The sequence below is a fragment of the Carcharodon carcharias genome (genome assembly GCF_017639515.1).
Source record: "Carcharodon carcharias isolate sCarCar2 chromosome 36 unlocalized genomic scaffold, sCarCar2.pri SUPER_36_unloc_1, whole genome shotgun sequence".
NCBI lineage: Eukaryota > Metazoa > Chordata > Chondrichthyes > Lamniformes > Lamnidae > Carcharodon > Carcharodon carcharias.
In genome coordinates, this window is record NW_024470726.1 from 4,638,455 (window position 1) to 4,664,753 (window position 26,299).

Sequence of the window (26,299 nt, forward strand, 5' to 3'; positions counted from 1 at the left end):
GGGGGTGGTGCAAGAGGAAAGGAGAATGTTTGTAAGATGAGGAGGGTTGCTTTTTGAGCTCTCTCTCTCTCCCAGCTTTTCATCAATCTTATGTAAACTGCAGAAAAGTAAGAGGTGAAGTCCCTGCTATCCCAGACTTTGGGAGACCACAGAAGCATCAGGAGGGATTGTTGTAACCAGGAGAAGAGTGGAGGGTGCTACTCGCCTTAGTTTTAAAGGGCATTACTCGGAGAACAGTTTGGAGGTGAGTTGATGTTTATATTTTTGGAGTGTTGGGGAGAGGGGAGGTCAAGTCAAAGTGACGTTTGTCAAATTGTAAACTTGGAGAGGAATTAAAACGCCCCCTTTTATCGTGGCTTTTTTAATGGAACAAAAAAAGCGAGAGAGGATGGGAGTATTTCTGAAAGTTTTTTTTTGTCTTTAAGCAAGTTGCAGGTCGATTATAAACTTTGGAAATCAACCTGGGATTTTAACATGTGTCATTTTCACGTTACTTTTCAAAGGGGGCGTCGGTTTCAAGAGTTTGTAAACTTTGGAAAAAATGGAGTGAAAGAAGATTGTTTAAAAAATGTTTGAAATTACCATGTAAAAACCTGAAAGAAGTTTGTTTAAAAAAATGAAAGATTATTAAAAATTTTGAAAGAACTGTGTTTAAAAAAATTGTAAAAATAGTTTGAAAGATTATTTAAAAAGTTTGAAGGAATGTTTATATAAAATTTGAAATAACTTTGTAAAAAAGTTTGAGAGAAGATTGTTAAAAAAGTTTGAAAGATTATTTGAAAAGTTTGAAAGAAGATTATAAAATAGTTTGAAAGATTCTTAAAGAAGTTTGAAGGAAGGTTATAAAGTTTGAAAGAACTTTGTAAAAAAGTTTGAGAGAAGATTGTAAAAACAGTGAGAGAAAGTTATGAAAAAAAGCTTGAAAGATTGTAAAAAAGTTTGGAAGATTATAAAAAAAAGTTTGAAGGAAGGTTATAAAATTTGATAGAAATTTGTAAAATGTTTGAGAGAAGATTGTAAAGAGTTTTTACATTAGTTACTAGTTTTCTTCCTGTTTTGTCTCCCTTCATCTCTCATTTCTTTAGCTTAACTTTCATCCCCCCACCAAATTCTCTTTCCCCGACCCCCACCCTGCTGGTTCTCAATACTCTCTCTCTCTATAGTTTGAATGCCTATTTCTTGAGCTGTGGGCGTCGCATGTTTGGGTCCAGACGCTCGGGGGTTGTGCGGAGACTGTGGAGGAGCCGTTGCTCCAAGCCGGGAGGAGAGAGCGGCCAGAATGCGGATCAGGACCCGCAGAGCGGACTGAAGCTGGCCACCCACTCCCTCCTGAAGAGGCTGAAGGACGAGCAGCTGGAGCTGCTGGCCCGGGCGCTGGAAGCCAGGGGCACCGACGACCGCACCCGCTGCGTGTCCTTCCCCCGGAGCGAGCTGCGGATCGGCAAGCAGCACTACTGGCCGCAAGTGCTGACCTGCAAACTCTTCCGCTGGCCGGACCTCAAGCACCTCCACCAGCTCAAGCGCCTGTGCATCTGCGACTGCTTCTGGAGGATGTCCGAAGATCACCCCACCGTCTGCTGCAACCCTTACCACTTCAGCAGGCTGTGTGAGCCAGGTAACTCGTGGGAAAGTGCCCTTTCCGCATTCGTTTTGCACGGATTTTACTCCTTTAACGAAAAGAGCAAGCAAATCTGCGGGAATAACCCCGAATGTCTTCTCTGAGTGTGTTTTGTTATGTTTTAAAATTGCATTTGTATAGCGCCTAAAGCACCTTGCGACAATTAACCGCTTTTATTTTTTAGAGTGTTGTAATTTATTTTTTACTCTTGCATATGTTTATTGCCCTTTCCCTAATTGCCCATTGAGAAGGTGGTGATGGTGACCCTCCGCAGTCCATGTGGTGCAGCAACACCCTCAGTGCTCGCCCTGAAAGGTCCCAGGGCCACTACTGGAAGAACAGCAGCGGAGCGGGTGGGGGGGGGGTAATAGGGGGAAAAGTGTCTCCCCCTCCCCTCACCATCCCCCACCCCATCCCCTCCTCGGGTCCTGGGACCCAATATTTATCCCTCAACCAACTTCGCTAAAAACGGATGGTTTTTAGGGGCATTGTCGCATTGCCGTTTGTGGGAGCTTGCTGTGCGCAAATTGGCTGCAGGGTGGAATCGCAGGGTGGTTACAGCGCAGGGGGAGGCCATTCAGCCCCAATCGTGCCCCTGCCAGCTCACCGCAAGGGCGACTCACCTCGCCCCACTCCCCCACATTTCCCCCGAAGCTCTGTGCATTCTTCCTCTTCAGATAATGACCCAATCCCCTTTTGAAATCCTTGATCAGATCCGCCTCCCCCAACGCTCTCGGGCAGCGCATTCCAGATCCTAACCGCTCGCTGCGTGAAAATTGTTTCACCTCATGTCTCCATTGCTTCTTTCTCCAGTCACCTTTAACTTGTGCCCTTTGGTTCTCGATCTTTCTGCCAATGGGAACCGTTTCTCCCTATCTACTCCGTCCAGACCCCTCCTGGTTTTGAACGCCTCTGTCAAATCTCCTCTCACCTTCTTTTCTTCAGGGATAACAGCCCCAGCTTCTCCAATCTATTCACGGGAACTGAAGCTCTTCATCCCTGGAACCATTCTCTGCACCCACTCTATAGTCTTGACATTGGAGGGTTTGACAGGATATATCCTGGGAGGCTGTTTTGCAACAGCCTCCACTGCCCACCACCGTGCGCCCCCCACCCCCCCGCCCCCGCCACCCCACTGCCACCCAAACCTCCCCCACCCCACCCCGAACTTGGGTTCACAGTCTCAGGGTAAGGTGTCGGCCATTTTTGGATTGGGATGAAGAGAAATTTCTTCACTCAAGAGGGTGGTGAATCTTTGGGGTTCTCTACCCCCAGAGACCTGTGGCAGCTCACCATGTCGAGGGCAATTAGGGATGGGCAAGAAATGCTGGCCTAGCCAGCGACACCCACATCCCGTGAAGGAACAATAAAAAAAATAGTCAAGTACATTCGAGATGGAGGTCGATAGGCTTCTGGAATTGAGATGGGGCAGAAAAGTGGAGTTCAGTCAGAAGATCAGCTGTGATCTTACTGAACAGCAGATCAAACTTGAGAGGCCAAATGACCGACTATTTCTAATGTCCCGTGGGAAATGCGGGGACAATTTGTGCACAGCAAGCTCCCACAACCAGCAGTACAACAACTGACCAGCTAATCGATTCTCCCAGTACTTCCGAAGGCCCAGGTTTCTACCAGGACCCTTCAATGGCAGTCAGTATCCCTGCCTGAGCTCATCTAGCTCCACATGAAGTTAAAGATCAAGCTGGGGGACTTCGCAGGTCAGTTCCGCAGCAGGTAGTATATTTACTGGTGGGGAAGTGGTTCTACTGATATGATAAACATTGTTGAGTCTGATTGTTTGGACAATTCCTTCTTCCCCTTTGCTCAATACGTGCAGACTCAAACTGGCACCAACAACAACCACGTGGATTTATACAACACCTGTAGGGAGGGAGGGTTGTAGGGGGCTGGAGGAGGTGATAGAGATGGGGAGGATTGTAGGGGCTTGACGAGGGCACAGAGATAGGGAGGGGTGTAGTGGCTGGAGGAGGTTACAGAGATAGGGAGGGGTGTAGGGGCTTGACAAGGGCACAGAGATAGGGAGGGGTGTAGTGGCTGGAGGAGGTTACAGAGACAGGGAGGGGTGTAGGGGTGTAGGGTCTGGGGGACGTTATAGAGACAGGGAGGGGTGTAGGGGCTGGAGGGGGTTACAGAGATAGGGAGGGGTGTAGGGGCTGGAGGCGTTTACAGAGATTGGGAGGGGGGTAGGGCCTGAAGGAGATTATAGAGATAGGGAGCAGTGTAGTGGCTGGAGGGGATTACAGAGACAGGGAGGGTTGTAGGGGCTGGAGGAGGTTCCAGAGATAGGGAGGGGTGTAGGGGCTGGAGGAGGTTACAGAGATAGGGAGGGGTGTAGGGGCTGGATGAGGTTACAGAGACAGGGAGGGGGTGTAGGGGCTGGAGGAGGTTACAGAGATAGGGAGGGGTGTAGGGGCTGGAGGAGGTTACAGAGATAGGGAGGGGTGTAGGGGCTGGAGGGGTTACAGAGACAGGGAGGGGTGTAGGGGCTGGAGGAGGTTACAGAGATAGGGAGGGGTGCAGGGGCTGGAGGAGGTTATGGAGATAGGGAGCGGTGCAGGGGCTGGAGGAGGTTACAGAGATAGGGAGGGGTGTAGGGGCTGGAGAAGGTTACAGAGACAGGGAGGGGTGTAGGGGCTGGAGGGGGTTACAGAGATAGGGAGGGGTGCAGGGGCTGGAGGAGGTTATGGAGATAGGGAGGGGTGTAGGGGCTGGAGGTGGTTACAGAGATAGGGGGGGGTGTAGGGTCTGGAAGGAGTTTACAGAGACAGGGAGGGGTGTAGGGGCTGGAGGGGGTTACAGAGATAGGGAGGGGTGTAGGGGCTGGAGAGGTTACAGAGATTGGGAGGGGTGTAGGGGCTGGAGGAGGTTACAGAGACAGGGAGGGGGTGTAGGGTCTGGAGGAGATTACAGAGATAGGGAGGGGTGTAGGGGCTGGAGGAGGTTCCAGAGATAGGGAGGGGTGTAGGGGCTGGAGAAGGTTACAGAGACAGGGAGGGGTGTAGGGGCTGGAGGGGCTTACAGAGATAGGGAGGGGTGCAGGGGCTGGAGGAGGTTATGGAGATAGGGAGGGGTGCAGGGGCTGGAGGAGGTTACGGAGACAGGGAGGGGTGTAGGGGCTGGAGGTGGTTACAGAGATAGGGAGGGGTGTAGGGGCTGGAGGAGGTTACCAAGATAGGGAGGGGTGTAGGGGCTGGAGGGGGTTACAGAGATAGGGAGGGGTGCAGGGGCTGGAGGAGGTTATGGAGATAGGGAGGGGTGTAGGGGCTGGAGGTGGTTACAGAGATAGGGAGGGGTGTAGGGTCTGGAAGGAGGTTACAGAGACAGGGAGGGGTGTAGGGGCTGGAGGGGGTTACAGAGATAGGGAGGGGTGTAGGGGCTGGAGAGGTTAGGGAGTGGTGTAGGGGCTGGATGAGGTTACAGAGACAGGGAGGGGGTGTAGGGTCTGGAGGAGGTTACAGAGATAGGGAGGGGTGTAGGGGCTGGAGGAGGTTCCAGAGATAGGGAGGGGTGTAGGGGCTGGAGAAGGTTACAGAGACAGGGAGGGGTGTAGGGGCTGGAGGGGCTTACAGAGATAGGGAGGGGTGCAGGGGCTGGAGGAGGTTATGGAGATAGGGAGGGGTGCAGGGGCTGGAGGAGGTTACGGAGACAGGGAGGGGTGTATGGGCTGGAGGTGGTTACAGAGATAGGGAGGGGTGTAGGGGCTTGACAAGGGCACAGAGATAGGGAGGGGTGTAGTGGCTGGAGGAGGTTACAGAGACAGGGAGGGGTGTAGGGGTGTAGGGTCTGGAGGACGTTATAGAGACAGGGAGGGGTGTAGGGGCTGGAGGGGGTTACAGAGATAGGGAGGGGTGTAGGGGCTGGAGGCGTTTACAGAGATTGGGAGGGGGGTAGGGCCTGAAGGAGATTATAGAGATAGGGAGCAGTGTAGTGGCTGGAGGGGATTACAGAGACAGGGAGGGTTGTAGGGGCTGGAGGAGGTTCCAGAGATAGGGAGGGGTGTAGGGGCTGGAGGAGGTTACAGAGATAGGGAGGGGTGTAGGGGCTGGATGAGGTTACAGAGACAGGGAGGGGGTGTAGGGCCTGGAGGAGGTTACAGAGATAGGGAGGGGTGTAGGGGCTGGAGGAGGTTACAGAGATAGGGAGGGGTGTAGGGGCTGGAGGGGTTACAGAGACAGGGAGGGGTGTAGGGGCTGGAGGAGGTTACAGAGATAGGGAGGGGTGCAGGGGCTGGAGGAGGTTATGGAGATAGGGAGCGGTGCAGGGGCTGGAGGAGGTTACAGAGATAGGGAGGGGTGTAGGGGCTGGAGAAGGTTACAGAGACAGGGAGGGGTGTAGGGGCTGGAGGGGGTTACAGAGATAGGGAGGGGTGCAGGGGCTGGAGGAGGTTATGGAGATAGGGAGGGGTGTAGGGGCTGGAGGTGGTTACAGAGATAGGGAGGGGTGTAGGGTCTGGAAGGAGGTTACAGAGACAGGGAGGGGTGTAGGGGCTGGAGGGGGTTACAGAGATAGGGAGGGGTGCAGGGGCTGGAGGAGGTTATGGAGATAGGGAGGGGTGTAGGGGCTGGAGGTGGTTACAGAGATAGGGAGGGGTGTAGGGTCTGGAAGGAGGTTACAGAGACAGGGAGGGGTGTAGGGGCTGGAGGGGGTTACAGAGATAGGGAGGGGTGTAGGGGCTGGAGAGGTTACAGAGATTGGGAGGGGTGTAGGGGCTGGAGGAGGTTACAGAGACAGGGAGGGGGTGTAGGGTCTGGAGGAGGTTACAGAGATAGGGAGGGGTGTAGGGGCTGGAGGAGGTTCCAGAGATAGGGAGGGGTGTAGGGGCTGGAGAAGGTTACAGAGACAGGGAGGGGTGTAGGGGCTGGAGGGGCTTACAGAGATAGGGAGGGGTGCAGGGGCTGGAGGAGGTTATGGAGATAGGGAGGGGTGCAGGGGCTGGAGGAGGTTACGGAGACAGGGAGGGGTGTAGGGGCTGGAGGTGGTTACAGAGATAGGGAGGGGTGTAGGGGCTGGAGGAGGTTACCAAGATAGGGAGGGGTGTAGGGGCTGGAGGGGGTTACAGAGATAGGGAGGGGTGCAGGGGCTGGAGGAGGTTATGGAGATAGGGAGGGGTGTAGGGGCTGGAGGTGGTTACAGAGATAGGGAGGGGTGTAGGGTCTGGAAGGAGGTTACAGAGACAGGGAGGGGTGTAGGGTCTGGAGGGGGTTACAGAGATAGGGAGGGGTGTAGGGGCTGGAGAGGTTACAGAGATAGGGAGTGGTGTAGGGGCTGGATGAGGTTACAGAGACAGGGAGGGGGTGTAGGGTCTGGAGGAGGTTACAGAGATAGGGAGGGGTGTAGGGGCTGGAGGAGGTTCCAGAGATAGGGAGGGGTGTAGGGGCTGGAGAAGGTTACAGAGACAGGGAGGGGTGTAGGGGCTGGAGGGGCTTACAGAGATAGGGAGGGGTGCAGGGGCTGGAGGAGGTTATGGAGATAGGGAGGGGTGCAGGGGCTGGAGGAGGTTACGGAGACAGGGAGGGGTGTATGGGCTGGAGGTGGTTACAGAGATAGGGAGGGGTGTAGGGGCTTGACAAGGGCACAGAGATAGGGAGGGGTGTAGTGGCTGGAGGAGGTTACAGAGACAGGGAGGGGTGTAGGGGTGTAGGGTCTGGAGGACGTTATAGAGACAGGGAGGGGTGTAGGGGCTGGAGGGGGTTACAGAGATAGGGAGGGGTGTAGGGGCTGGAGGCGTTTACAGAGATTGGGAGGGGGGGTAGGGCCTGAAGGAGATTATAGAGATAGGGAGCAGTGTAGTGGCTGGAGGGGATAACAGAGACAGGGAGGGTTGTAGGGGCTGGAGGAGGTTCCAGAGATAGGGAGGGGTGTAGGGGCTGGAGGAGGTTACAGAGATAGGGAGGGGTGTAGGGGCTGGATGAGGTTACAGAGACAGGGAGGGGGTGTAGGGGCTGGAGGAGGTTACAGAGATAGGGAGGGGTGTAGGGGCTGGAGGAGGTTACAGAGATAGGGAGGGGTGTAGGGGCTGGAGGGGTTACAGAGACAGGGAGGGGTGTAGGGGCTGGAGGAGGTTACAGAGATAGGGAGGGGTGCAGGGGCTGGAGGAGGTTATGGAGATAGGGAGCGGTGCAGGGGCTGGAGGCGGTTACAGAGATAGGGAGGGGTGTAGGGGCTGGAGAAGGTTACAGAGACAGGGAGGGGTGTAGGGGCTGGAGGGGGTTACAGAGATAGGGAGGGGTGCAGGGGCTGGAGGAGGTTATGGAGATAGGGAGGGGTGTAGGGGCTGGAGGTGGTTACAGAGATAGGGAGGGGTGTAGGGTCTGGAAGGAGGTTACAGAGACAGGGAGGGGTGTAGGGGCTGGAGGGGGTTACAGAGATAGGGAGGGGTGTAGGGGCTGGAGAGGTTACAGAGATTGGGAGGGGTGTAGGGGCTGGAGGAGGTTACAGAGATAGGGAGTGGTGTAGGGGCTGGATGAGGTTACAGAGACAGGGAGGGGGTGTAGGGTCTGGAGGAGGTTACAGAGATAGGGAGGGGTGTAGGGGCTGGAGGAGGTTCCAGAGATAGGGAGGGGTGTAGGGGCTGGAGAAGGTTACAGAGACAGGGAGGGGTGTAGGGGCTGGAGGGGCTTACAGAGATAGGGAGGGGTGCAGGGGCTGGAGGAGGTTACGGAGACAGGGAGGGGTGTATGGGCTGGAGGTGGTTACAGAGATAGGGAGGGGTGTAGGGGCTTGACAAGGGCACAGAGATAGGGAGGGGTGTAGTGGCTGGAGGAGGTTACAGAGACAGGGAGGGGTGTAGGGGTGTAGGGTCTGGAGGACGTTATAGAGACAGGGAGGGGTGTAGGGGCTGGAGGGGGTTACAGAGATAGGGAGGGGTGTAGGGGCTGGAGGCGTTTACAGAGATTGGGAGGGGGGTAGGGCCTGAAGGAGATTATAGAGATAGGGAGCAGTGTAGTGGCTGGAGGGGATTACAGAGACAGGGAGGGTTGTAGGGGCTGGAGGAGGTTCCAGAGATAGGGAGGGGTGTAGGGGCTGGAGGAGGTTACAGAGATAGGGAGGGGTGTAGGGGCTGGATGAGGTTACAGAGACAGGGAGGGGGTGTAGGGGCTGGAGGAGGTTACAGAGATAGGGAGGGGTGTAGGGGCTGGAGGAGGTTACAGAGATAGGGAGGGGTGTAGGGGCTGGAGGGGTTACAGAGACAGGGAGGGGTGTAGGGGCTGGAGGAGGTTACAGAGATAGGGAGGGGTGCAGGGGCTGGAGGAGGTTATGGAGATAGGGAGCGGTGCAGGGGCTGGAGGCGGTTACAGAGATAGGGAGGGGTGTAGGGGCTGGAGAAGGTTACAGAGACAGGGAGGGGTGTAGGGGCTGGAGGGGGTTACAGAGATAGGGAGGGGTGCAGGGGCTGGAGGAGGTTATGGAGATAGGGAGGGGTGTAGGGGCTGGAGGTGGTTACAGAGATAGGGAGGGGTGTAGGGTCTGGAAGGAGGTTACAGAGACAGGGAGGGGTGTAGGGGCTGGAGGGGGTTACAGAGATAGGGAGGGGTGCAGGGGCTGGAGGAGGTTATGGAGATAGGGAGGGGTGTAGGGGCTGGAGGTGGTTACAGAGATAGGGAGGGGTGTAGGGTCTGGAAGGAGGTTACAGAGACAGGGAGGGGTGTAGGGGCTGGAGGGGGTTACAGAGATAGGGAGGGGTGTAGGGGCTGGAGAGGTTACAGAGATTGGGAGGGGTGTAGGGGCTGGAGGAGGTTACAGAGACAGGGAGGGGGTGTAGGGTCTGGAGGAGGTTACAGAGATAGGGAGGGGTGTAGGGGCTGGAGGAGGTTCCAGAGATAGGGAGGGGTGTAGGGGCTGGAGAAGGTTACAGAGACAGGGAGGGGTGTAGGGGCTGGAGGGGCTTACAGAGATAGGGAGGGGTGCAGGGGCTGGAGGAGGTTATGGAGATAGGGAGGGGTGCAGGGGCTGGAGGAGGTTACGGAGACAGGGAGGGGTGTAGGGGCTGGAGGTGGTTACAGAGATAGGGAGGGGTGTAGGGGCTGGAGGAGGTTACCAAGATAGGGAGGGGTGTAGTGGCTGGAGGGGGTTACAGAGATAGGGAGGGGTGCAGGGGCTGGAGGAGGTTATGGAGATAGGGAGGGGTGTAGGGGCTGGAGGTGGTTACAGAGATAGGGAGGGGTGTAGGGTCTGGAAGGAGGTTACAGAGACAGGGAGGGGTGTAGGGGCTGGAGGGGGTTACAGAGATAGGGAGGGGTGTAGGGGCTGGAGAGGTTACAGAGATAGGGAGTGGTGTAGGGGCTGGATGAGGTTACAGAGACAGGGAGGGGGTGTAGGGTCTGGAGGAGGTTACAGAGATAGGGAGGGGTGTAGGGGCTGGAGGAGGTTCCAGAGATAGGGAGGGGTGTAGGGGCTGGAGAAGGTTACAGAGACAGGGAGGGGTGTAGGGGCTGGAGGGGCTTACAGAGATAGGGAGGGGTGCAGGGGCTGGAGGAGGTTATGGAGATAGGGAGGGGTGCAGGGGCTGGAGGAGGTTACGGAGACAGGGAGGGGTGTATGGGCTGGAGGTGGTTACAGAGATAGGGAGGGGTGTAGGGGCTTGACAAGGGCACAGAGATAGGGAGGGGTGTAGTGGCTGGAGGAGGTTACAGAGACAGGGAGGGGTGTAGGGGTGTAGGGTCTGGAGGACGTTATAGAGACAGGGAGGGGTGTAGGGGCTGGAGGGGGTTACAGAGATAGGGAGGGGTGTAGGGGCTGGAGGCGTTTACAGAGATTGGGAGGGGGGTAGGGCCTGAAGGAGATTATAGAGATAGGGAGCAGTGTAGTGGCTGGAGGGGATTACAGAGACAGGGAGGGTTGTAGGGGCTGGAGGAGGTTCCAGAGATAGGGAGGGGTGTAGGGGCTGGAGGAGGTTACAGAGATAGGGAGGGGTGTAGGGGCTGGATGAGGTTACAGAGACAGGGAGGGGGTGTAGGGGCTGGAGGAGGTTACAGAGATAGGGAGGGGTGTAGGGGCTGGAGGAGGTTACAGAGATAGGGAGGGGTGTAGGGGCTGGAGGGGTTACAGAGACAGGGAGGGGTGTAGGGGCTGGAGGAGGTTACAGAGATAGGGAGGGGTGCAGGGGCTGGAGGAGGTTATGGAGATAGGGAGCGGTGCAGGGGCTGGAGGCGGTTACAGAGATAGGGAGGGGTGTAGGGGCTGGAGAAGGTTACAGAGACAGGGAGGGGTGTAGGGGCTGGAGGGGGTTACAGAGATAGGGAGGGGTGCAGGGGCTGGAGGAGGTTATGGAGATAGGGAGGGGTGTAGGGGCTGGAGGTGGTTACAGAGATAGGGAGGGGTGTAGGGTCTGGAAGGAGGTTACAGAGACAGGGAGGGGTGTAGGGGCTGGAGGGGGTTACAGAGATAGGGAGGGGTGTAGGGGCTGGAGAGGTTACAGAGATTGGGAGGGGTGTAGGGGCTGGAGGAGGTTACAGAGATAGGGAGTGGTGTAGGGGCTGGATGAGGTTACAGAGACAGGGAGGGGGTGTAGGGTCTGGAGGAGGTTACAGAGATAGGGAGGGGTGTAGGGGCTGGAGGAGGTTCCAGAGATAGGGAGGGGTGTAGGGGCTGGAGAAGGTTACAGAGACAGGGAGGGGTGTAGGGGCTGGAGGGGCTTACAGAGATAGGGATGGGTGCAGGGGCTGGAGGAGGTTATGGAGATAGGGAGGGGTGCAGGGGCTGGAGGAGGTTACGGAGACAGGGAGGGGTGTAGGGGCTGGAGGTGGTTACAGAGATAGGGAGGGGTGTAGGGGCTGGAGTAGGTTACCAAGATAGGGAGGGGTGTAGGGGCTGGAGGGGGTTACAGAGATAGGGAGGGGTGCAGGGGCTGGAGGAGGTTATGGAGATAGGGAGGGGTGTAGGGGCTGGAGGTGGTTACAGAGATAGGGAGGGGTGTAGGGTCTGGAAGGAGGTTACAGAGACAGGGAGGGGTGTAGGGGCTGGAGGTGGTTACAGAGATAGGGAGGGGTGTAGGGGCTGGAGAGGTTACAGAGATTGGGAGGGGTGTAGGGGCTGGAGGAGGTTACAGAGATAGGGAGTGGTGTAGGGGCTGGATGAGGTTACAGAGACAGGGAGGGGGTGTAGGGTCTGGAGGAGGTTACAGAGATAGGGAGGGGTGTAGGGGCTGGAGGAGGTTCCAGAGATAGGGAGGGGTGTAGGGGCTGGAGAAGGTTACAGAGACAGGGAGGGGTGTAGGGGCTGGAGGGGCTTACAGAGATAGGGAGGGGTGCAGGGGCTGGAGGAGGTTATGGAGATAGGGAGGGGTGCAGGGGCTGGAGGAGGTTACGGAGACAGGGAGGGGTGTAGGGGCTGGAGGTGGTTACAGAGATAGGGAGGGGTGTAGGGGCTGGAGGAGGTTACCAAGATAGGGAGGGGTGTAGGGGCTGGAGGGGGTTACAGAGATAGGGAGGGGTGTAGGGGCCAGAGGAAGGTATGAAGATAGGGATGGCTGTAGGGGCCAGAGGAGGTTACGGAGATAGGGAGGGGTGTAGGGGCTGGAGGAGGTTACGGAGATAGGGAGGGGTGTAGGGGCTGGAGGAGGTTACGGAGATAGGAGGGGCTGAGGACCTTGAAAACAAGGTTAAGAATCTTGAAATAAGTTTGCTGCTGGACCGGAAAGCGGTGTCGGTCAGTGAGCATAAGGCAGGAGCTTTATTAATTCGTCTGTGCCTTCTGATCTTCCCTCGCTGGTTGGTGGAGGTGCCGGTCACGAGATAAGCATCTTGCATTCTCATCTTGTCCCTACCGCACTTCACGCCTATTGTGACACAGGCTGAGCAGCAGTGGAAAGGAGCGCACGTACCCAACCATCCACATACAAATGCAAAAAAACGTGGCAGCCCTGCACTCATGCATTCCTCCAGTCCTCTCCTGGCAGGCCTGATGGCACCAGCTACTCCCCAAGTCATCATTTTGCACGACCAGGAACGGAGTGTAGGGAGACGATTCCCGCATGGATGTTCCATCTGACCCCAAGTTTGTTAAACTGCTGACTGCCAGTTGAAGTAGGAATCTAGAAACCCATCTTTACATTTATTCACAGAGTGCAACATTACAAGCATGTAGCTCCTAACGCTACTCCCACACCAGTGTCAATGAGGGATGTGGGTGTCACTGGCTAATTGCCCTTGTTTTCAGAGGGAATTTTTAAGAGTCAACCACATTTCTGTGGGTCTGGAGTCACACGTAGACCAGAGCAGGTAAGGACGGCAGATCTTCCCCTACTTAAAGGACATTAGTGAACCAGATGGGTTTTTACGACAATGGTTTCATGATGATCACCAGGCTTTTAATTCCAAATTTTTATTGGATTCAAATTTCACCATCTGCCATTGGTGGGATCAGAGCCCAGGTCCCCAAAGCATTACCCTGGATCTCTGGAATACTAGTCCAGTGACAATACCACCATGCCACCACCTGCCCTTCAGCACATATAATGAGGAGGTCTTGAGGCACAGTGGGTACCGTCCCTTCCTCTAAGCTAACGGCTCCGGGTTTGAGTCGCACCCCAGGATTTGATGGACCAGGTAGTTGCTTCTGTAACGCGGCCAAACAGGTTGCATATCAGCCCGTAAATCCTTCCAACACATACTCAATGGCAGACAGTCAAGAGCAGGAGAGATTGCTGGTCAGCCTTGTGGTGGAAAGAACGTTGGAGTCTCTACCATCTCTGCCCACAGCTCCAGACTATAACACGCATGCACAAGGGCAGGGTGCTATAGCAACTCGGACTCCCTGAGTGAACGGTCACACAGCACTAATCATCCAATCAATGCCCTCCACCTGTAGATACTTAACCTGAGTTTATACAATTAACGCAGTCTCTCAACATCTGCACGTCTGGAACTAGTGACTGGGGACCGAAAACATAAGCCCATGACCTCCATCAACTCTGCCCTCCCAATCCCTGGCAGAGCCACTTATGGAGGCCCCTCGCTGCCTATCAATTCATCTTTTGTTTGCAAGAGAAAATACTTGGCGAAGAGAACGTTTGCAAAGAGCATAAGGCTAGCTTTCTGGGAAAGTGATAGATTTGAAGAGAAAACTCAAAGGCCCGGAAAGGTGATGTAGACTGGTCAGTTTACACGTGGCAAGGTCCCATGGAAACGAACATGGTGATGGCTTATTTCATCTCATTCATTGAAAGAGTATGGTTAGACTCGAACAGTAGGAAAATCCCTTTCTCTTTTTCCAATAGCCCCGTGCTCCCACATTGTCATTCACCTGAATAAGCAAACCAGGTCTCTGTTAGAGTTTCAGGTGTCTGCTGTAGCTCAAGTCAGCAGCAGTCCCCTCTTAGGGGAGTTATAAAGGTTGCTGGTTCAAGACCTGCTTCAGAAACTCAAGGCTGGTGCCTCCTGAGGAGTGCTGCATTGTCGCAGGTGCTATCTTCTAGATGGTGTGTTACAGTTCACTCAGGGTTAGGAGCTATGGCAACATGCACTTTTTGTTGAAGCCTGGAGCTTTGGATAGTGATGGTAGAGGCTCCAACGTTCTTCCCATCCCATGGCTGACCAGGAATCTGTCCCACTCTTATTTTCTGCCATTGGCATGTGTCGGAAGGATTGGCAGGCTGATACTCAACTGATACTGGCACCGATTGATTGATTGGTATCGGGGTTGCGATAAGAAATAGGAACAGGAGTAGACCATTCAGCCCCTCGAGCCTGCTCTGTCATTCAATAAGATCACGGCTGACCCTCTTGTGTTTCGATTTCCACATTCCCATCTACCCCCGATAACCTTTGATTCCCTTGCCTAACAAGGATCCATCTATCTCTGCCTTAAAAATATTCAGTGGCCCCGCCTCCACCATCTTCGGAGCAGCGAGTTCCAAAGTTGCACAACCCTCAGAGAGAAAAAATTTCTCCTCATCTCTGTCCTAAAAGGGCGACCCCTAATTTGAAAACAGTGCCCCCCTAGTTCTGGACTCAACTAGAAGAGGAAATGTCCTTTTGATGTCCAACTTGTCAAGGCCATTCAGGATCTTGTAAACTTCAATCAAGTCACCCCTCGCTCTTCTAAACTCCAGTGGAAACAAGCCCGGTTTGTCCAACCTTTCCTCATAAGACAACCCACTCATTCCAGGGATGGCCTTTGCCTTTGTGGTTGGCACTAATGTCCGAACACCTCGATTTTCTGTTGACGCCAAGAGGAAAATTAGTATCTAATTTCACAGTCATTGTGCAGGCATGGCCACGTTTACATCTGAAAGCTGAGGGGAACTCCCACCACCAAAAAATAAACTTATTTTTTTGTTCTCTCTTTCTTGTTTTCAGAAACTCCACCACCACCCTACTCCAAACTGCTGCCCAGCAACAATCGGAAGACCATCGATGGTAAGTTCATCTCCTGGTTCCCAAATATTTAAGCGCATGCGTGCGCTTAACTCTGCATTCTGAAAGGATCTATCAGTCATCTTGGTTCAGGTGGGGAAAATGCAATTTCTAATTTTGCTTAAAGGGTACTGGAAATCTCAAACTCCCTGATTCTGAGGAAGCTTGGTCTAGTTCTCAAACCTGACCAATGGATGATCGATAGATTCTATAAGGATGCAGAGTTGAGGTACATGTGATCTAATTGAATGGAAGAACTGACTTAAAATGGCACATCCTGTCCCTATATAGGGGCACGTGTATGTCTTCCAGCATCATAAAAATCCTTTTCCTTTAAGTTGACTGGGATGCAGCTGACTGTCTCTTGTCCACATTCAGTTTGTTCATCATCCCCTGCTCAATACAGACGTCCCAATTTCCACTTGCCTGGATGAATGCAGCTAAGACTCCTGCGGCAAGTCACTCACCTCCTGGCTCCCCATAGTCTGCCCACCATCTACAAGGCACCAGTCAGGAGTGTGGTGGAATACACTTGCCTGGATGAGTGTGGCTCCCACAACACTCAAGAAGCTTGGCACCATCCAGGACAAAGCGGCTCTCTTGATCGGCACCCCATCCACAAACATTCATTCCCACCACCACTGACGCACAGTAGCAGCAGTGTGTGTACCATCTACAAGATGCACTGCAGCAACTCACCAAGGCTCCTTAGACAGCACCTTCCAAACCCAAGACTGCTACCGCCTAGAAGGACAAGGGCAGCAGACTCATGGGAACACCACCACCTGGAAGTTCCCCTCCAAGCCACTCACCATCCTGACTTGGAAATATATCAGCCGTTCCTTCACTGTCGCTGGGCCAAAATCCTGGAACTCCCTCCCTAACAGCACAGTGGGTGTACCTACACCACAGGGACTGCAGCGGTTCAAGAGGGCAGCTCACCACCACCTTCTCAAGGGGTCAATTAGGGATGGGCAATAAACGCCGGGCCCATGAATTAATAAAAAGAAAAGTCTGTATGATACAGTCTGATTATTTGGGATCTGACATTCTGCGCCCACGTCTGCCTGCGGTTCTGCTTGTAAAAGCATGGAGTTGGAAATTCCAGCCCGACTGGGGGCTGAAAACTACTGCGATTGGAAATTGCAGGGGAACATGCCCCAAAACTGCTGTGAGTACAAGGAAATGACTCTCTCCTTCACCGCCCCACCTACACCCCCATAGGGGCCACATGCCAGTCATACCTTCCAAAAGTGGCAGCTGAAGTGGCTGTTTGAACCCCCCCCCCGCCCCCCCCCCCACGCACCCCACCACCACCGCCACCCAATGTTTCAGGCAAGCCGATGACTTTTTTCCACCCCCTCCCCCCAACCCTTATAGCCGCGTACGCCAACTTTGGGACAATCCAAAGGCAGTTTGGAGCCAATGAAGTACCTTGGCTGTGTAATGAAGGTCAGGTGCCTCCCTACCCTCTCCTCATGACCATCTGAGATCCAATTGAGGATGGATCGGGGGATTGGATCCGTGGGTCTTCCAGAACCACGAAGTTGTTACAGTGCAGGAGGAGGCCATTCGGCCCTTCATGTCTGTGCCAGGGCTCCCGCTAGTCCCATCCCTCGCCCATTCCCCAAAGTCCCTGCACTGGCTTGTGAGTGCGCTGCCCGGCGTCTAATTGCTCAAGGGCTGGAGTAAATGGTTGTTTTTTCCCCTTCTCTCCCCTAGGCCTGTTTGAACACGAGGATGCACATGAACACAGGGCACCTGAGCCTTCCAGCCACACAAATGGAGACTGGCCAGGTCAGAAGGGCTGCTCACATTCCCAATAGGCGGAGATGTTGACTCAGTGTTTGGGCAGTTGGGGGAGGGGGTGGTGGTGGTCAGGTTTGTTGGGGTGGTGGTGGTGGTGGCCTTGGAGGGGTGTGGAGGGCAGAGGTGTGGTGTGGTGCACTGATCCTTTTCGTACTGTCATCCAGGACCTGATGGGAGCTAGGGCCTGACTCTGTTTCAAAACACTCCCACCGTCTTTTGATGCATTTTACTGCCATTAAAGTCAGGGTTTTCTGTGATGGAGGGAGAATGTGTTTCCAATCTGGGTCAGGTACAGCACGGGGTCAGATGCAGAGTAAATATCCCTCTACACTGTCCCCATCAAACACTCCCAGGACAGGTACAGCACGGGGTTAGATACAGAGTAAAGCTCCCTCTACACTGTCCCCATCAAACACTCCCAGGACAGGTACAGCACGGGGTCAGATGCAGAGTAAATCTCCCTCTACACTGTCCCCATCAAACACTCCCAGTATAGATACAGCATGGGGTTAGATACAGAGTAAAGCTCCCTCTACACTGTCCCCATCAAACACTCCCAGGACAGGTACAGCACGGGGTTAGATACAGAGTAAAGCTCTCTCTACACTGTCTCCATCAAACACTCCAAGGACAGGTACAGCACGGGATTAGATACAGAGTAAAGCTCCCTCTACACTGTCCCCATCAAACACTCCCAGGGCAGGTACAGCACAGGGTTAGATACAGAGTAAAGCTCCCTCTACACTGTCCCCATCCAACACTCCCAGGACAGGTACAGCACAGGGTTATTTACAGAGTAAAGCTCCCTCTACACTGTCCCCATCAAACATTCCCAGGACATGTACAGCACGGGGTAAGATACAGAGAAAGTCTCCCTCTACACTGTCCCCATCAAACACTCCCAGGGCAAGACAAAAATAAAAATATCTGGAAAAACTCAGCAGGTCCGGCAGCATCTGCGGAGAGGAACATAGTTAACGTTTCGAGTCCGTATGACTCTTCAACAGAACTAAGTAAAAATAGAAAAGAGGTGAAATATAAGCTGGTTTGGGGGGAGTGGGGGGGGAAACAGGTAGAGCTGGATAGAGGGTCAGTGATAGGTGGAGATAGCCAAAAGATGTCATAGACAAAAGGACAAAGAGGTGTTGAAGGTGGTGATATTATCTAAGGAATGTGCTAATTAAGGGTAGAAAGCAGGACAAGCAAGGTACAGATAGCCCTAGTGGGGGTGGGGTGAAGGGAAGGGATCGAAATAGGCTAAAAGGTAGAGATAAAACAATGGATGGAAATACATTTAAAAATAATGGAAATAGGTGGGAAAAGAAAAATCTATATAAATTATTGGGGGGAAAAAAGGGGGATCGGAAAGGGGGTGGGGATGGAGGAGAGAGCTCATGATCTGAAATTGTTGAACTCAATATTCAGTCCAGAAGGCTGTAAAGTGCCTAGTCGGAAGATGAGGTACTGCTCCTCCAGTTTGCATTGAGCTTCACTGGAACAATGCAGCAGGCCAAGGATGGACATGTGAGCAAGAGAGCAGGGTGGGGGTGTTGAAATGGCAAGCGACAGGGAGGTCTGGGTCATGCTTGCGGACAGACTGAAGGTGTTCCGCAAAGCGGTCACCCAGTCTGCGTTTGGTCTCTCCAATGTAGAGGAAACTGCATTGGGAGCAACGAATGCAGTAGACTAAATTGAGGGAAGTGCAAGTGAGGTGTTGCTTCACTTGAAACGAGTGTTTGGGCCCTTGGACGGTGAGGAGGGGGGAAGTAAAGGGGCAGGTATTGCACCTTCTGCGGTTGCATGGGAAGGTGCCATGGGAGGGGGTTGAGGTGTGGGGAGTGATGGAGGAGTGGACCAGGGTCTCCTGGAGGGAACGATCCCTACAGAATGCCACTGGGGAGGGGTGAAGGGAAGATGTGTTTGGTGGTGGCATCATGCTGGAGTTGGTGGAAATGGCGGAGGATGATCCTTTGAATGCGGAGGCTGGTGGGGTGATAAGTGAGGACAAGGGGGACCCTATCATGTTTCTGGGAGGGAGAGGAAGGTGTGAGGACGGATGCGCGGGAGATGGGCCGGACACGGTTGAGGGCCCTGTCAACCACCGTGGGTGGAAAACCTTGGTTAAGGAAGAAGGAGGACCTGTCAGGGGAACTGTTTTTGAAAGTGGCATCATCAGAACAGATGCGACGGAGGCGAAGGAACTGAGAGAATGGGATGGAGTCCTTACAGGAAGCGGGGTGTGAGGAGCTGTAGTCGAGGTAGCTGTGTAAGTCGGTAGGCTTGTAATGGATATTGGTGGACAGTCTATCACCAGAAATTGAGACCGAGAGGTCAAGGAAGGGAAGGGAAGTGTCAAAGATGGACCGTGTGAAAATGATGGAGGGGTGGGGATTGGAAGCAAAATTAATAAATTTTTCCAGGCCCAGACGAGAGCATGAAGCAGCACCAAAGTAATCATCGATGTACCGGAGAAAGAGTTGTGGGAGGAGGCTGGAGTAGGACTGGGACAAGGAATGTTCCACATACCCAATAAAGAGACAGGCATAGCTGGGGCCCATGCGGGTACCCATAGCCACACCTTTTATTTGGAGGAAGTGAGAGGAGTTTATGGAAAATTATTCAGTGTGAGAACAAGTTCAGCCAGACGGAGGAGAGTAGTGGTGGATGGGGATTGTTTGTACAGGACAGGGTACAGACTGCAAATCTGCTTTTCCCACACCCCAGCCACAACCTAATATGGTACAAATATCCAGGCTGACTCTCCCAGGGCCAGTACTGAGGGAGCGCCACACTGTCGGAGGGTCAGTACTGAGGGAGTGCTGTACTGCCAGAGGGTCAGTGCTGAGGGAGGGCCGCACTGTCGGAGGGTCAGTGCTGAGGGAGGGCCGCACTGTCGGAGGGTCAGTGCTGAGGGAGGATCGCACTGTCGGAGGGTCAGTGCTGAGGGAGCGCCGCACTGTCGGAGGGTCAGTACTGAGGGAGTGCCGCGCTGTCAGAGGTGCTGTCTTTCAGATGAGAAGTTAAAACAGGCCTTGTTTATCCTCTCGGGCAGATGTAGAAGAACTTATGGCTGCTCTTGGGAGCAGAGCTGGGTGGGGGAGAACTCTCTGGCGTCCTGGGGCCTATTATATATCCCTCAACCAACATTGCTAATGGAAAAAAAAAATGGCTGCTTGTGGGATCTTGCTGTGCAAAAACAGGTTGCTGTGTTTCGTACATTCCATCAGTGCCTACAACTGAATGGCAGCACTTTTGGACAGCCTCAGGAGCTGAAAGGCACTATAGAAATGCAATTTGTTAGTGCGATTAAATAGTTAGAGAGATGGTGGTGTAGTGGTAGTGTCACTAGACCAGCAGCCCAGGTTAATTCTTTGGCAGGCGTACACAGGTTCAAATCGCACCATGGTAACTGGTTTAATTTTAAATCCAATGAATAAATCTGGAATATAAACTAGCTTCAGTAATGGTGTATTAAAAACCCATCTGGGTCACTAATGTCCCTTTAGGGAAGGAAATCTGCTGTCCATACCCGGTCTGGCCTACACGTGACTCCAGCAATGTGGTTGACTCTTAAGTGCCCTCTGAAAATGGCCAAGCGAGACACTCAGTTCCAAGCGCTATTCGGGATGGGTAAGAAATGGCAGCTATGTCCGCATGCCATTGAAGAATTAAAAAAAAAAACTCTGGCCACAACTTCCTTGACAGAGATGAGAGTGATATTCATGAGCCAAACTCACAATCAAAGTGGCAAGATGTGAAGCCGCCATACCAGATTCTGAAGGGTCCCGTGATGCCTTCGCAGAGAGAGCTTTTCAGCTGAGAGCTGTTGTGCCTGAAGACGTAGCGTGTTCACATTTTTTAAAAAAATGCAACTGGATGCAGATGTAGAAAAGGATGATGGCTGGGATGGGACACCCAAGGATGTAACGTCCTCCTCCTTGCCCAGGAAAATCTCAGCTGCTCATGTCTTATTGTCAGAGCAGGAACAGCTTTATTTTTAGGTCTGGGGATTGTGGGCAGAGGTCCCGTCAAGTCTGACTTGGGACAAACAATGAGAGGGAGGGAGAGAGAGAGAAAGGGAGATAGCCAGAGAGAGTGGGCCAGCCAGGGAGGGAGAAAGAGAGAGAGAGAGGGAAAGACAAAGAGAGAGAGAGCCCAGCGAGCCAGGGAGAGAGAGAGAGAGAGAAAAAGAGGGAGAGAGCCAGAGAGAGTGGGCCAGGCAGCGGGAGAGAGAGAGAGAGAGAGAAAGAGAGAGAGAAAGAGAGAGAGAACCCAGTGAGCCAGTGAGGGAGAGAGAGTGAGCAAGCCAGAGAGAACGAGCAAGCCAGAGGGAGAGGGAGCGAGGCAAAGAGAAAGAGAAAGAAAGAGTGAGAGAGGCAGGGAGAGAGAGAGCATGAGCGATCCAGACAGAAAGAGAGGGAGAGAGAGAGAGTGTGAGAGAGTGAGACAGGGTGTGAGCAGGCAAGAGAGAGAGCGAGCAAACCACAGAGAGAGAGCTTGAGTGAGCCAGCGAAAGGGAGTGAGCCACAGAGAGAGAGGGGGAGAGAGAGAGAGAGCCAGACAGAGCGAGCGAACTAGAAAGAGAGAAAGTGAATGAACCAGAGAGAGAGTGAGCAAACCAGAGAGAGAGATAGAGAGAGCGAGCAAGCCAGGGAGGGAGAGAGAGAGAGCGCGAGTGAGCCAGGGAGAGAGAGAGAACGAGAGGGAGCAAGTGAGCCAAAGAGAGAGAGTGAGAGCATGGGCAAGCCAGAGAGAGCTCAGGAGCATGAGAGAGAGAGCGAGAGACAGTGACAGAACGAGACAGAGACAGAGAGAAAGCCAGAGGAAGGACAGGCAAGCCTGAAATCTGCTTCCCGTTTCACTTATAAAAAGGCAGAAATCGCAATCCCTCCCATTTGAAAACAGAATGGCCCATTGAAGAGGAGAAGCTTTTCCCGCTTTTCACTTGTTGCCCCCACCACCCCCACACTGGAGCAGTTGGCTTGCTGTTATTTTTGGACTCCCCCCTTGGACCCTTCCAAAGGAAATCACAAATCACACACAGGACAGCGAGGACAATGTGCCTTGACGCACGTTTTTAGGAATCCTGCTCCAGCTCCTTGGCTGCTTTCCCGGGAGCAGTGTGCTGGCTTCCGTCCTCTCTGGGGCCCACGTGACCACAACAAAGTAGCCAGAATGTCTGGCCCGCTTTTTGTGTGGGCCTCCGTGGTGGCTCCTGGTGCTGTACTCACTCGGGCCTGGCCTTATGCCCTTTGTGACCGATCGGTCCACCTCTTAAGTCCTCCTGTGCGCTTTGGGAACAGGAGGAGGCCATTCTGCTCCCGCCAGCCCGCTCCCCCATTATATTAATCACGGGCGATCCGTATCATAACTCCAACCTCCCACCTTTGGTTCCATGACCCTTTTAATCTCCGAGGGAACATGAGCCTCATCTCTACAACCTGTCTTTAACCCTTCCTATGCCAGTTCAAGAGTTGGCTGGAGTTCCAGTCAGGGCACAGTGAGACCTGAGGAGCTTTAGCTGGGAGGAGGAGATTAATCTGGGCTCCTGCCCCTGATTGTGGGGAAGGTGCCCCCCCCACATTGGGATGTACTCATTTCGTCTTGGGCAAGCTGCACAGGGCCTTGATGAGACCTAACCCGGAGTATCGTGTGCAGTTTTGATCTCCTTGCCCAAGGAAGGATATACTCGCCATAGAGGGAGTGCGGCAAAGGTTCACCGGACTGATTCCCGGGGATGGCAGGATTGTCGTATGAGGAGAGATTGGGCCGACTAGGCCCGTATTCACTGTAGTTTAGAAGAATGAGAGGGGATCTCATTGAAACATATACAATTCTGATGGGGCCAGACAGACTGGATGCAGGGATGATATTTTCTCTGGCTGGGGGCGTCTAGAACACAGGGTCACAGTCTCAGGATATGGGGTCGGCCATTTAGGACCGAGATAAGGAGAAACTTCCTCACACAGAGGGTGGTGAACCCGTGGGAATCCCTCCTGCAGAGGGGTGTGGAGGCCAAGTGACCGAATATATTGAAGAAGGAAATAGATAGATTTCTGTGCTCTCAAGGCATCAAGAGGTGTGAGGAGAGAGCGGGAGCGGACCGTCGAGATAGAGGATCAGCCATGATCGTATTGAATGGCAGAGCAGGCTCGAAGGGCCGAATGGCCTACTGCTGCTTCCTATGTTGCTATTCCAGCATTTGTTGCCCATCCCTTGAGGGCTATCAAGAGTCAACCACACTTTGGGCATGAAGGCAAGATCAGGTAAAGATGTCGGACTTCCCAAAGGGGTTTAGTGGGATTGATAATTTTGAATGTTTCCTATTGCTGAGGGCCCAGCTTTCAACTTCAGGTTTTTTACAATTGAATGTAGATTGCTGGGATTTGAACTCGTGTCCACGGGGAATTAACCTGGGCTACTTGCCCAGTGACATGACCACCATCTCTCCCTCACACTCCCTTCTATCCCTGTACACTTCTCTAGTCGCTATGACCCTCCGTGATCTCGAAGCCCCTCCAATTCCAGCCTCTTGCACATCCCCTGATGTCCACTGGCGGTCGTGCCATTTAAATGCAAGTAAATACTGCGTGCAGTCCTGACCACCACATTATAGGAAGGATGTGATGGCACTGGAGAGGGTGCAGAGGAGATTTCCCAGGATGCTGCCTGGGCTGAAGGGTCTGAGCTAGGAGGAAAGATTAGGTAGGCTGGGGTTGTTTTCCTTGGAGCAGCGAAGGTTGAGGGGGACCTGATAGAGGTGTATAAAATTATGAGGGACATAGGGTGGATAGGAAGGTACTTTTTCCATTAGTAGAGGGGTCAATAGCCAGGGGACATAGATTTAAGGTAAGGGGTAGAAGGCTAAGAGGGGAGTTTAGGAGAATTTTGGGCGGTGGGAGTCTGGAACTCACTGCCTGAAAGGGCGGTTGACTCAGAAACTCTCGTAACATTTAAGAAGTGTTTAGATATTCACTTGTTTTGCCGCCGGGGCCATGGGTCAAGCGCTAGAAAATGGGATTAGTGTCGTCAGATCTTTGTTGACCGGCATGCACAGGATGGGCCGAATGGCCTCCTTCTGTGCTGTCAATGTCGATGAGTTTGTTTGGCGGAAGTGTGAATCTTTGCTTTCTGGGTGGTGGCCTTATTTTCTCCCTCTTGCAGATTTCAGCTTGTCCCCACACGCAGTCAGGGATGGACACTGGTGCAGTGTGGCATACTGGGAATACCGGACCAGAGTGGGCCGCCTCTACGCGGTGCACGAGCCTTCGGTCGGCGTCTTCTGCGACCTGCCTCGCGGCACGGGCTTCTGCCTGGGCCACCTCCACGTGGACAACCGCCACGAGCTGGTGAGGCGGACGCGCGGCAAGATCGGCAGCGGGATCCTGCTGAGCAAGGAGCGGGACGGGGTTTGGGCCTACAACCGCAGCGAGCACCCGGTCTTCGTCAACTCGCCGACCCTGGGCCCGCCTGGCGCCCGGACGCTCTCCGTTCACAAAGTGCTGCCCGGCTACTCCGCCAAGGTCTTCGACTACGACAAGTCGCGTGCTCTGCAGCGAGCGGCGGGCTCCGAATTCCCCGACGGGCCCTCTGATCCCAACAGCATCCGGATCAGCTTTGCGAAAGGCTGGGGGCCTTGTTACTCCAGGCAGTTCATCACCTCCTGCCCGTGTTGGCTGGAGATACTGTTGAATCACACTTGAAGGATCGGTCCTTTAACCGAAAAGAAACGCCCCACCCCCACACACCCCTCCCCGCCCACCCCCCCCACGACCCCCCCCAGCACTTACTGAACAATACTGAGTGTGTTGGTTGTTCCACCACTCAGGGGCACCCATTCTCCAATCCATGGTCAAAACCATTCAAACCTTCACTAGAAGCTGTGGGCGCAGGAGATGGGTCTCGTTGCCCCCTCTCAACACTCAGTGGGTGCCTCGGACTGATGACACGCATTGTTACAGTACAGGGGGAGGACATTCGGCCCGTTGTGCACGTGACATTCATCTGGTTCCCTTCCCCCCCTCAAGCCCTGCGCATTTTTCCTTTCCAGGTAACAATCCCAATTCCCTCTCGAAAGCCTTGACGGACCCTCCCTCCGCCACACTCCCCCTAAGCCCTGCGCATCCTTCCTTTTCAGGTAACCAATCCCAATTCCCTCTCAACAGACCCTCCCTCCCTCTCGGGCAACACTCTCCAGATCCTAACTGCACGCTGCATGATAAGGTATCTCCTTACGCCACCATTGCTTCTCTTGTTGAACCGTACCGGCCATGCCCGTAGCCTCCTGCTATTCAATCCCCACTCTGCTGATTGATTCCCACGGCAGGAGACGTTGGCGAGTGAAGCCCCCTACTACCCCTGCACCCCCACCCCACCCTCCACCCCGCAGCCCCCCCCCCCCCCCCCCCCCCCCCCCCCCCCCCCCCCCGACCCCCCCCCCCCCCCCCCCACCCCAACACCCCCCAACCCCATTCTGAAAACCTGGGAGCCCATGCCCACGAAAGTATTCCTCGTGGCTATGAGCCGGTCAACGTACACGTGCGAGGGCTCCTGCCTGTACGACTGGAAAAGACGTTTTCGGGCAGTGTTCTCAGGTCGTGTATCGGCGCTGAATGTTCACACCAGCGCCTCGACTGTTTTCGCAGAGGTTTTTCACAGAGGTTTAAGTCCCCCCAGAGGGTGGAATATGCAGTTCAGATTGGCAACTGCCTCCCATCCCTTAAAAACGCTCTCTTGTGACTCTCCAGTCCCTCCTTTCCCTCATCCCACTCCCATTATTGCCACGAGATGATGGTCACTTAAAAACTAAAACTGCCTCACCACCCCCAACCACCCCCCCCACCTCGCCCAGCTATAGTTTTGGTATTAAATCAGTTTTGGTAGCACAGAATTAAATATCGTTGTAAAGATAGACCTTTCAACTTGCACTCATCTGAACAAATTCAAGAAAGCAATCAGCCCACACTCTCAAAACCTAAATCAGAGCGTGTGCTGGTTAGATGTGATTGCGCAATTGGGCAGCACTGACTGGACAATAGTGAGTGTGTTGATTGTTGCACCTAACAATCAATTTGAGACAATCGGATGTGCTCATAATGTGGCTCATTTATACTTGCTAGCAGTGACATACATTCATACTCAGGGATCCCTGTAAACAAATGGAATCTGCTCAAGGCATGCACCTTTTCCTGAATTGCCCTGGGAGCCCATTATTCCCCGTTGCATTCTCCAGGGTCAATCAGAGTTGACTTGCCAACCAATCGGCACCATTCTCTCCCACAGTATAAATTGTTGTTGTTTGAAATTTGGCATTCCTGTGTTTGTCCTGATAAGTGCAAGAGGAAAAGCTTCAGCAATGTGCCTCCCAAATCGGCAAGATTCAAGTTTTGGAATTGGAAGCATTTTGAGTTTGCCTCCCTCAGCGCAGGAATTTCACCAGCTTGACTTGGGCGTGATCTTCCCACTATGACGGGACCCAACGGGGTGCTGGAGGGTT

The 26,299-nt window shown here is 53.7% G+C and overlaps 1 protein-coding gene across 2 annotated transcripts; it reads left to right on the forward strand.

Annotated features, from left to right (window-relative positions):
- Nucleotides 1-25,183, forward strand: LOC121274388 (mothers against decapentaplegic homolog 6-like). Of its 2 annotated transcripts, none has more exons than XM_041181681.1 (5): nucleotides 1-244; nucleotides 1,086-1,615; nucleotides 14,938-14,997; nucleotides 16,717-16,791; nucleotides 23,968-25,183. In XM_041181681.1, the coding sequence occupies exons 2-5, from the start codon at nucleotides 1,198-1,200 to the stop codon at nucleotides 24,504-24,506; spliced, it is 1,092 nt and encodes a 363-aa protein (XP_041037615.1). In that variant the 5' UTR covers nucleotides 1-244; nucleotides 1,086-1,197; the 3' UTR covers nucleotides 24,507-25,183. The 2 variants fall into 2 exon arrangements, with proteins under 2 accessions (XP_041037615.1, XP_041037617.1); XM_041181683.1 differs by lacking the exon at nucleotides 1-244 and adding an exon at nucleotides 390-435 and having other exon boundaries at nucleotides 1,164-1,615.
- The last annotated feature ends 1,116 nt before the right edge of the window (nucleotides 25,184-26,299 follow it).

What these genes read in the sequence shown, in the direction of transcription:
- LOC121274388 (XM_041181681.1), top strand. Translation starts at nt 1,198, where the DNA reads ATGTTTGGGTCCAGACGCTCGGGGGTTGTGCGGAGACTGTGGAGGAGC. An exon ending in CAATCGGAAGACCATCGATG is followed by an intron (nt 14,998 to 16,716) that starts GTAAGTTCATCT and finishes TCTCTCCCCTAG; the next exon opens with GCCTGTTTGAACACGAGGAT. An exon ending in CACAAATGGAGACTGGCCAG is followed by an intron (nt 16,792 to 23,967) that starts GTCAGAAGGGCT and finishes TCCCTCTTGCAG; the next exon opens with ATTTCAGCTTGTCCCCACAC.